The sequence below is a fragment of the Populus euphratica genome, unplaced genomic scaffold (assembly GCF_000495115.2).
Source record: "Populus euphratica unplaced genomic scaffold, PopEup_1.0 scaffold73.1, whole genome shotgun sequence".
NCBI lineage: Eukaryota > Viridiplantae > Streptophyta > Magnoliopsida > Malpighiales > Salicaceae > Populus > Populus euphratica.
Genome location: NW_011499895.1, coordinates 155034 through 166311, shown reverse-complemented (window position 1 = coordinate 166311; position 11278 = coordinate 155034). Strand labels below are relative to the sequence as shown.

The 11278-nt window shown below is 32.3% G+C and overlaps 2 protein-coding genes across 2 annotated transcripts; one reads left to right on the top strand and one right to left on the bottom strand.

Annotated features, from left to right (window-relative positions):
* Nucleotides 1–265: 265 nt before the first annotated feature.
* On the top strand, nucleotides 266–3320 carry LOC105131881 (zinc ion binding protein). The gene is made up of 4 exons (XM_011035064.1): nucleotides 266–495; nucleotides 975–1356; nucleotides 1695–2411; nucleotides 2667–3320. The coding sequence occupies exons 2-4, from the start codon at nucleotides 990–992 to the stop codon at nucleotides 2876–2878; spliced, it is 1296 nt and encodes a 431-aa protein (XP_011033366.1). The 5' UTR covers nucleotides 266–495; nucleotides 975–989; the 3' UTR covers nucleotides 2879–3320.
* Nucleotides 3321–3668: 348 nt separating this feature from the next.
* LOC105131880 (uncharacterized) lies at nucleotides 3669–7235 on the bottom strand. Its single transcript, XM_011035063.1, has 6 exons — nucleotides 6920–7235; nucleotides 6341–6622; nucleotides 6069–6242; nucleotides 5858–5964; nucleotides 5087–5421; nucleotides 3669–4548 (listed from the first exon to the last, which is right to left on the bottom strand). The coding sequence occupies exons 1-6, from the start codon at nucleotides 7079–7081 to the stop codon at nucleotides 3932–3934; spliced, it is 1677 nt and encodes a 558-aa protein (XP_011033365.1). The 5' UTR covers nucleotides 7082–7235; the 3' UTR covers nucleotides 3669–3931.
* Nucleotides 7236–11278: the final 4043 nt, after the last annotated feature.

Below are 11278 nucleotides of genomic sequence, written 5' to 3'. Positions count from 1 at the left end.
TATTTTTATCACTCTTAATTTTTTTAATATTTATTATCAAAATATTTTTATTTAAGGTATCTACTTGAATCTTTTTTGTTTTTTTTTTAAAAAGAAGAAAATCTCTATATGAGGCCTGTTGCTCTAACGGCTCCAATCCAATTACAAGAACACCGTAGACCTAATCCAATGAGAGCTGTCCACGTAAGAGACGGATAAATTGTGGACCCCAACGCCAAACTCTATATATATGTTGCAGAACCCTCCTCGCATGCCCGTTAGTCTCTTCTCCGTATTGAGGTCTGTTCAAAGAACACAAAATCACAAAACTAATAAATTACAAGAAATTAAAGTGGCCTGCCTGCCTGCTCCATGCTTTAATTCTTCTTCATCTTGCTCTGTAAATTTCTTTCGACAATAGAAAAGAGAACCCTTTAATTTTCTGTTTCAAGAAATTTACTTGGCAAAATTCTTTCCATCATCAAAATTACCTAGTCCTCAGGATTTTTGTAACAGGTATTTTTCTTTGTTCTTTGTGAAACCCTTCTGTTTTCTTGTATTTTTAACGGGTCTTTCGGATTTTCAAGAATTTTTAATTTAAAGAAATTGGGTTTCTTTTTTCAAGAATCAGAAGAGATGTTGTGGTGCAATATCTTAGGACAATATTACTTCTGCAGAATTTCTAGGTAGTCTTTAGTGTTTTAAGACTCCAAATTTGTGCAGAATTCCAAGAAAAATCTGTATAGATGATACGGATATTGATAACCTATAAGTTCATTATGTGATTGGTTGTAGCCAATCAGACAACATTGTTACCTACCTGTTTGTTTTTAGCCTTTGTAACATCATATAATCAGATTTGAATCTTGTTAGGGAATGATATTTCATTGCTGTTATTTGCAATTCATAATTTTTCATGCATGCCATGTTAGGTTTTAGTTTTGGAAAGCAGAGTGTTTGAGTGATTAATGTTGAATTTATGAATGTCAACACAGGATTCTTTTTCTGCAATGAACATTACTCGTGATGTCAGGACCTGCACAGCCAACTTGAATTGTGACCGTGAGCCAACTGGGTTATTGTTAGGAGTAAATGGTGGTACAAAAGCTAGATATGTGAATAGGGATTCACGAAAATGTTCTGAAATCCGTGGAACTGCATCGAAACTTTCTTGTCGAAGAGACTCTACTTTTCCAGTTGAAAATCAGGGAAAATTGTATAGGATAAGTTCAGAAAATGCAACTGAAGCAAGAACCCCAGATGAACATGGACTACAGAATGAAAATATCAAGGCAGTTGGGACCTCCCAAACTGTATCAACCTCCGATTATGTTGCTGCTGAGGCTAAAAGAAGCAACGGCCTAAAAGTTCGATCAGGTATTGTACAGTTCGACCCTGAAGTGTATGGTAATCTTTGCATAGCTAGTCATCAGTACTGGTTACCTCTTATTCGTGAAGATTCTAACTTTAACTGATTAGAAAATGATAATTCTAATCTTTGCATAGCTAGTCATCAGTACTGGTTACCTCTTATTCGTGAAGATTCTAACTTTAACTAATTAGAAAATGATAATTCTTTTGGCTGAATCTTTCTTGTGGTACCATGTCCTTAACATTTCTTGTAAATATACGAGGTTGAAGCTTTCTAGTAGTGTAAAAATCTATTTATGGAATTTTCATTTCTAAATAAGCATTCTTGATTGCGGATTTTGCAGGTAAATCAGGTCTTGCTCAACCTCGTCAGCTAACTCAGAACAGCAGACACTCTGCAAAAGCTGCTAATGATAATGGGAATCCAATGCGACCTGTCAAGAAAAGTGGAGATAAATTACCTCCAACTTCAGGACAGGATTTGGGGGTGAAGGCTAAGATAGTACCTCTAAAGTATTCTTCTAAACCATCTTCAAGTGCTTGGAAAGTAAAGGAAAAGAAAGAAACTTCAAAAGAACCATCTAATTTGTCTCCAAACATGAGTTCATCCGATCAAGTTGATAGGGGTCAGCCCACTCAGAAGGGAAAATGTTCTGCAGGAGCTGTTAAGAAGAGTAGAAACCAAATACAAGCTGTTAAAAAGAGTGGGAAAAAAATAACCCCGACTCCCGAGCAGGAAAAGGAAAAGAAAGAACCTTCAGAAGGTCCATCTCATTTTCCCACTAAATTAAGTTTGTCTGATCGGGCTCACAGGGATCAGCCTGTTCAGAAGAGAAAATGTTCTGCACAAGCTGTTAAGAAGAGCGGAAACCAATTACCTGCAATTCCCAAGCAAGTATGGCAGGTAAAGGGAAAGATAGCATCTTCACAGGATTCAGGTAAAACATCTTCAAAAGTTTTCCAGGTGAAGAAAAAGACATCTTCTACATTGTCTTCAAAAACGAGTTCATCCCACGCCAAAACAAGAAGCTTCTCTCCTGAACATTCTACAAAGTGGGATGGTATGTCCGAAAGATCTAATTTCTTCGCATCTTGTTTTGGAAATATTCTCCGCTAAAATCTGCTATATCCACACTTGTGACCTTGTCCTGAATCGAAGATTCTTCTTCTTCTTTGAGCTTTCAATGCAGAGCATTTTCCAAATAGAAGATTTTGCTTATTTTTGTTTTATAACTTGAGTTTTTCTTCCAATATATCTGGTCATCCAATTACTTGGAACAAGCATCTAATTAAAGGATATCGTCTTCATATTGCAGGTTTTGTTAAACTTGGACATAATTGTTTTTTATGCGAGAATGATCTAGCTCATTCGCCATTACCAACTGATGAGGAGTTGGAGTCTGATAAATTACCAGATGTTGCTGTTCTTCCATGTGGTCATGCATTCCATGCCATGTGCTTGCAGCAAGCAATACCTGAAGATCAATTGAGAGATCCTTCATGCTTTGTATGTGACAGCTTACAATGAGCCTCCTCCACATCTGTTCTTTAAAAAACCTTTCTAGTGTATATATCATTAAACCACCATTGTAAGGAAATGAAGGCAAAATGTGGAATACAATTAGAAAGTGGTCGGAGCAGGGAAGTACATGCAGCTGTCCATCCGTTGGTGAGACTTTATGCAACGGAAAATGTATGCTGGCGCACAATAACGGGCTCCCTAGAGGTGCACATAGCAGTGATTGGTGTATTTGTTTGAAGAACGCTTCAAAGAAAATCAGGTACAATTCTCTTGGATTCATTGTGTTCCGCAACATGCTTTGTTACATACCGAACACACAATGGAATTAGAAAGCTCGGCTCTGAACAAATATGATTTTTCTTGTCTCTTAACATCCCCTGTTCCCTGTACAACATTCGTTTTCTTCAGTAGAATTCTTCTCTATTCAAAATAAAATAGTTAAATGATGCTTTGTGGAGCATCGGAGTGTGGGAGAGCACAATTTGCTGGCTGAGAGAATGCAATTTGTTGTTTGGCTTGAACCTTGGTTAATTTGTCGGGAAATATAACAACAAAAACACCAGACCCAACAGCGTTATACCCGATCGATGTAATTACCATTTACGGAATTATCAAGTTTTATTTACCAAACCCACTAGCCTAGGGTTTCAGTTTCACAGCCATACAGCAAAACCCAAAACCGTAAGCTACCCTTACCATATCGAATTTTGTACCCAGCTTACCCTTACTCTCTAGTCTTAACGCTAAAATTTGCAATTACGGCAGAAAGAGGGGGGAAATGACGGACCTCATTGCATAGAAATAAAAATCATAATGTAATTTATGGGAAATGAATGATGAACAGTGAGGCTACAACAGCTTAAAAGATTTGTACATGGGACATTCATCGGGATCCTTCATCAAACCAATTTTCGGAATCCCAGTGCTTTCCCAAGGTTCAAACTAATGGAAGCATCCGCTTGGACCCTTAAGATAATATTAAACAACCAACAAATCTACGTTCACAAGAGAGACAGAGATTGACTATCTAGCACCGATTATCAAACCAAACATAATTATCTACAAATCTTGACTGTCAACATCTTCTTCAGAAATGTTGAATAAGAACTTTGAAAGAGATGCAATTCGAGGGAGATGGAGTAGCAGGTCCCCAAATGAGTCTTTCCTCGACATTCCTGGTGCCTGCTTGCTGCCACAAACATCCTTGATACTGCTACCTTCAGACCCTCTGATATCACCTCTAAATTTATTCTCATGCAGCGACTCATTGGTGCAGTTTAGCTGAAGCCCCTTCCCATTGTTAGACTCCTCAAAGAAACTTTCCCCATTAACCTGCAAGTTCTGTGTGGAAGCAGGGTCCTTCTGCAAAAGGCAACAGAGAGAATTGACCCTTGCCATGATCCTTTTCTCATCAGAGGAGGTTGTTTGTTGGGTGTCGCTAAGAAGGCACTGAGCTATGTCCTCTAATATGTCCCGACATTCTGATTTATTAGCAGAAAAGAGTTGATTTCCTGAGGTCATCTGTTCTGAAATACAGTTCTCAATGTGGTTCATAAGATCAGTCATTGACATAGAATGGCGCAAGCCTGGCACTTTAATCTGATCCCAGTTGCTTGGTGCTTTGGAATCAACAGCTTCACAAATTCCACTCCCTTCAATTGCACGAGTGTCCATCACTAGTACAAGAAGATCAATCAGTGATAATTTAGATTAGGACGTAGATATGCACCCAACTCATAAGCTATAGAAACAGATCCCAAACCATTCACACTTTCAGCAACACTCAAACCACAGGGAAAAAAAATGCTAGAATCCTAGCTGCAATAGGAAGAAAAACATTGATAGTAACAACAATAGACATAGGGATTGGAAGTGATGTGCTGGACTCGATAATAACTGGAGACAAAACATCAAGCACTGAGGTTTTTGACTCTCAAGAGATCATGCAAAAACTCCAACCTCTGAATCCTGTGACATCAAACACTGAGGTTTTTGACTCCTAAGAGCAGATCATGAAAAAACTCCAAATCTCTGAATCTTATGTGCAAGTTCATTGCAGAATGCTACTTTGGCAACACTAGCACTGGGTTATGGGCCATTGCAGCACTACAACTAGGATATGGCCAGACACTTTATAAATCACTTGTATGAAAATTACCATAAATGACATCATTTTTAAAACATGTTGGAAGCAAATTCAAGACATCATGTTACCTGAGCTGGGAGAAGGAGCTTCTCGGGACATATGGTCTGATGTCGAAGCAGAAGGATCCCCTTTATCAATCTCTAAGGAAGATGATTGAGCTGCAGATGGTGATGCTAGATGATAGAAGCCAGAAACAACACATACCTTAGCTGACTCCACTTGATTAAAATCTTGACCTTTAGAATCATCCAGATCCTCAAAAACAGGCGGTCTATGTTCAAAATATGGTGAATTCAGATTTATCTCTGGCTGTTGACTTAAGAAGTTCAAACGCATGTCGCACTGGATGAGCTTTTCAAAATGTTTATTTAACAGCCCTTGTGGACATTGTAGAAAATGTTGCCTGCAAAACCATATTAACAAAAATTTGAGTATCATTCCCTCGTGACTAAAGAAATGGTGGCATCTTAGCAAGAAAAATCTCAAAATAAGTGTCCTTCATGATTATATTATTTACAATAGATGCATTGAGAAAATTTTAGCACAATATATGACTTGTTAACTACAGTTATGCGGCTTGAGTAGGCATGAAATATGATGTGAACACACAGATAACAATTTTCTGCCCAATCAATGTACACAGTGTGACTTTCTAAAAGTGCAATCCAGAAGATTGCCACTTTCAAAATACATAAAAAAAAAAAAACTCATAAAATTGGAAAAAAGAAAAATCACAACAAATTCATGCAGAAAACACCTACCAGTTGAAGAGTGGCAATCAAAATATTAAATACAAGCAGATGAGTGCAAAATAAAGCAATATGGTACAAATATCTTACTTGTGTATGCTAGCCTGTCCATCAGTAAAATCTGCCGTTGCCTGCCACAAGGTATGTTTTCGGGGCTGTGGATTAGTCTCCCTGAAGAAAAGGGGCTGCCTGGCTAGCTGCATCATACAGCAAAAAAAAAAGGGACCAAATTAGCACATCCATAGTCATACAAACACCCACTGTTAGCTTCAAAAAAAGACATTAAAAGTCAATACATTACCACAACATTCAATGTCCCCGGTCCATTATCGGGACAGTTTGCCTTCAGAGCCATGATATCAGACCACTGGATTTCAATCTTGCTCTTAAGACCACCTTCAAGAACTTCCCAGACCAGCTTATGCTTCGCAAAGTAACACTTCGCCACCAAATCACCTTCATATCTCGACTTATACTGCCAAAAAAAACCAAAACACAAACCCTCAGCAACCCACGTATTAAAATCACCACCACAACAATAATACATACCGAAAACACGAAATCATTCGTTACCTCCCAGCTCCCAATCCTTAGAATGGAGGCAGGAAAATTTGAAGCCTTAAGCTTGTCAATGGAGCTGGAAGCAGCGGCAGTCTTACTCTCCTTCTTAAAACCCAAGTTCGAATTTTCGGTCTCTTGTGTTCCGAGTACAGAAGCATTCCCTTGAGTGAGCCTCATTTGAATCAAATCCAACAATGATGGGCTCTTCCTCAACTGCAGTCCAAGCGGACTAGGCTCATCTAACGGATTATATTGCCCGGCGGGAATAGGAATTGCATTAGCACCCGCACCCCACTAATCAAATTACCAACAAACCCAATTACAAAAAAAGCACAATCCCTTTACAAATAAAAACATGCAAAATCAACACTAACACCATAATTAAAACCCAAATCAAACAAAGAAATCCCATAATCCCAAAATCTTAAAAACCTATGTACTAAAAATCCCATAATCCTTAAGTCCCCATCTTTCTACCTTTACCGATAAAATAAAATTAAGTGAAGAATCTATTTTCCCATGTTTTCTTGATTTTCTCAGGAACCAAAAAGAAAAAACAATAATATGTTTATTTTTTTTTTTTAAGATTACCTGTTGAATAGTTTGTGAAGCCTTGGATCGCTTATGAAGAGGTCCATATTCTTCCTCTAATGGATCCTCAACGATCTCTAGCTTCACTGCTCCCCTTTTATCCAGCGAAGACGACGAACTCGACGTCGTTCCACGTTGTCCCTTCAGTTTCCCTGAACCCATCAACAACAAATCTTCCCTGAAAATCTAAAAATTAAAGATAAAAATGATTTATTTTCTTCTTCCTTTCTTCCTTTTCCTTTTTTTAAGATTAGGCGCAGGAAATATCGAAGAAATGATCATGAGCGAAGAGAAGAGAACAGAGTTTTTAACGGTGTTTTTGACGGCAGCATGTGAGAGAACCCGCGTGGCAGGTACTTGGATGGTGAAATTACGAGAACGGGCTTCCGTTAGAGGGGTGTGAACGTGTGATCAGAGATGGTCATGCTAAGCGCGAGGGCTGTTTGGGATTTTAGAGTGGATTTAATATGCACGTGATAGCCGACACGTAAGAGTTAGTGGATAAAGTGTGGGGTCCGTTGATTCCTTAAAATGATGACGGTTTTGGGTTGAGAAAACACGTGTCAGTTGATCTGGGAGTTGTTTGAGAAGAATGCGTTTATGGAGCTTACACGTGGGAAAGGTGACAGAGGGGAATTAGTGTGTTGATGAACATGTGTTTATTGTAACTCCCACGTGTCGGAAATCTATATGAACGGGGGAAGAATTGACAACAAAGATTGGATATTATTTTTTGAATTATTTTTTCCCTGCTACCTTTGCTTCTATATATTGTTTCTCTCTTTGTGTCAACCAAATATTTAATTTATGGAAACATCTAATGAATGCTTTTAAAACATTTATCGTTAAATATATTTATCAAGATATAATTTAATTAGTTAAATTTTAAATTTTTTTAAAAAAATTATTAAATTTAAATTCTATAAATTTTATAGATACTAAAAACTTATATAATCATTAATTTTAATGCCTATAGATTTAATTGGGGTGCATATAAGTTGATTCGGACACCCATATTAATAAAAAAAATATTTATTAGACTTTATTTATTATTTAATTATATTAAAAAATAAAAATAAAAATTAATTGTATTAAGTACAGAATTTATTTAAGAGGTGTTTATTTGTCTGGAAAGTGATTTATTAGAAATAACTTTTCATATTTTTTTGCATTAGAAAAATTGATTAACAAAAAATATTTTTTAATCAAAGAAAAATTTGATTTATTTTTCAAGAAAGTATTTTCCTTTTATTTTAGATAAAAAATACTTTTTAAAAATTATAAAAAATTTAGAAATATCATATTATTTGCTGTTTATATCAAATTTGATTCTCAAACTTTTGATTGATATATATTTTGTTTGAATTCTTTTTTTTTTAATTTTATCCCTTAAAATTTTATTTAATTTGATTTTTATATTAACTTTAGTCCTTATTTTTATAATTGTTATTTTTTTATCATTTCTTAATTGAAATTTTTTATTTATCAAATTTGATCCTTGTCCTTTTGATTGATACTTATTTTATTTGAAATAATTTATGAAATTGTAATTATTATTATTATTTTAATATCATCATCTTTTAATTTTTTAATTTTTTAGATTTTATTTCTATTATTTTAATTATTATTTATTTTATTGAGAGATAATTTATGAAATTATATTTTTTTCAATTTTATTTTCATTCAACTTTTTAATTTGTAAGATTTGTTCCTCATTATTTTAATAAACTTGAAAAAAAAATATTAATAATCTATTTTTCAGCTCATTTTTCATAACATAATTAAATACTAAAAATTATTTTTCAACTTATTTACCATGACACTACGAAACATTTAAAAATAATTTATTTTATAGGAATTTATTTTTAAAAAAATAAATTTTTTTAAAAAAATATTTTTCAATAAACAAATAAGACCTAAAATAAATATTATTTTATGAGACAATATTCATAATTAATTCTAAAAAAGAAACATAGTAATTGGTTATAAGCATTGTATAATTCTAATGAGTGTTCTCAATGGATACATATAGAAACTTTGATATTTAATAACATGCATGCATACATATTTATAACATGCATGCATATAGATTTATGTTGTTAACTCAAATTATATAATAATATTTTTGTCTTTTTTCAAAACAACAAATGTCTTGGTTTTGGTGTATTAAAATTTTTTATATGTGATATTAGTTATTAAAAAAATAATATATATTTTTATTATTTTAAGCAATAAAATGGTTTCATTATCTTTCAAATCAAAATTTATAAAACTAACAAACAAGGAAAATGAAGTCTTTTTATTTTTTTAAATATATCAAAATAACAAGTTTAATCTTAGAATAAAAAAAAAATTAAATACGCATTCATGAGCTTTTTTTTTATCTTTTTAACTTTAATTTTTATTATTTTTATTTTTTATTATTACAAGGGTTATCATAGGAATATGATCTTTTAACGAGGTTTATTTATTAATTTCATTAAAAAAGTTTATAGTATGTGCAACACACATGGTAAAAAATATATTTGTGCTATTTTGTTAAATACTATATTTTATCCTTTTTTATATGGTGCGGCACATGTTGGTGAAAATTAAATTGTTTGTTTTTTGTGGATTTTTTTCTCTCCTCCCTGGAAAATTAGATGTTGATCCTTTTTGTTTTGATATTTCAATTTTAATTCTTATTCTTTTGATTTTTAATTTTTTAATCTTTATATAAAGGTTATATTTGTTTTAATTTCATCCATCAATTCTAGTTTGAAAAATATTATTTTTTTCAATTTAGTTCTTATTATTTTGATTATTATTGTTTTTCCTTGGGCTTTTTGTAAAAATTTTATTGGTTTTTAATTTCATCATTCAATCCAAGTTTATGGTATTATTTTTAATTTGTTTCTCATTATTTTGATTTTTAATTTTTTTTCTTGGTCCTTTTATAAAAGTTTTATTTGTATTTATTTTTTCCTTGGGCCTTTTGTAAATGTTTTGTTGGTTTTCAATTTCATCATTCAATCCAAGTTTATGATATTATTTGTTTCAATTTGATCCTCATTATTTTAATTTTTAATTTTTTTCTTGGTTCTTTTATAAAAAAAAATTTTGTTTTTCATTTTATCCTTTAATCCAAATTTATGTTATATTACTTTTACCGATTTGGACATCAATTTTTTCTTTTTTTCTTTTTTTAGGTTATTTTTTTTTCAATTTCACAATTCAATAAAAAAAATATTTTTATTTTTATGTTAATCTTTATCCTCATTCTTTTGATTTTTTGGGTCCTTTTGCTAAATTAATTCTTTTTTTAATTTTATCTTTTAATTAAATATAAAATTTATTTTATATTTTAATTTTAATTCTCAATCTTTTAATTGCTATTTTTTTTAATCCTTTTGTATAATTGATTTTGTTTTTCAATTTTATCCTTAAATATTTGATTGATTGAGATTGAATATCATGGTTTTTTCAGATAGAATATTTTAGATTTAATAACCCTGATCATAAGTTTAAAAAATTAACATAAGTTAATATTGTTTTTAAAATAGGCTCTATAATTTTATGTATTTTATTTTTATCAAGTTATTCTAATCGCATGATTGGACCATAGATTTGGTGGGATATTCTAGGTCTCAACTCTAATTACTTTAGTTATAGGTTTGTTATATTAATTTGGATTGATTTTTAAAGTTTTTTTACCCCACTTTATTTTTTTAATTTTTAATATATTGTGAATTGAACTACATTATTTGTCCCCATTTTGAAAATAATATTTTTTTTTTGGATTATTGGGATTACTTTTTTCTTTTAAAAAGGATTTATTTTCTATAATTATTTATTTTCTATCATTTAATTAAAATAAAACAAACTTATTCAAGCTAATTAAGTCTATAACTTAAATTATAATTTTTTAAAACAAGCATGTTTATAGTATCTGAATATTAGTTTTTTTTAAAAAAAATATACCAACCCTGCAGTTAACCTCGCGCACCATGGCTAGGACATTTCTACAAAAGGTACAAATCAAGAAAATAATATAATTTTTAAATAATAACATCGCCTCTCAAAAAATAAGTATGCTTGGCTATGGAGTTGGAGAAGGGAATAGGCTCACGTTGAAGAAAACGTCCATGGAGGAGTCTTGCTGTAATTATTGCTTTTCTGATGCCTTTGGAGTATTATTATTATTATTTATTTGTTATAAAATTCTTCATGGATAACGTTCAAATGTCCTCTTGGACTCTTGGAGGATGGAAAAGTGGACATTCGATAATTGCTTGCGTTAATGGGAAGGGGATGAATCTGTCTTACAATGTTCTATTTGTTATGCAGCTGAAGCTGTGTTTTCCACCGTGTTTTTTAAAT

Excerpts from the sequence above, each read along its gene's own strand:
- LOC105131880 (XM_011035063.1), bottom strand. The coding sequence starts at position 7,081 with ATGGGTTCAGGGAAACTGAAGGGACAACGTGGAACGACGTCGAGTTCG. Across the intron at positions 6,243-6,340 it reads TAAGGATTGGGAGCTGGGAG|TATAAGTCGAGATATGAAGG; the intron begins GTAACGAATGAT and ends TTTTTTTGGCAG. Across the intron at positions 5,422-5,857 it reads GGACAGGCTAGCATACACAA|GCAACATTTTCTACAATGTC; the intron begins GTAAGATATTTG and ends ATGGTTTTGCAG.
- LOC105131881 (XM_011035064.1), top strand. The coding sequence starts at position 990 with ATGAACATTACTCGTGATGTCAGGACCTGCACAGCCAACTTGAATTGT. Across the intron at positions 1,357-1,694 it reads CGGCCTAAAAGTTCGATCAG|GTAAATCAGGTCTTGCTCAA; the intron begins GTATTGTACAGT and ends CGGATTTTGCAG. Across the intron at positions 2,412-2,666 it reads ACATTCTACAAAGTGGGATG|GTTTTGTTAAACTTGGACAT; the intron begins GTATGTCCGAAA and ends TTCATATTGCAG.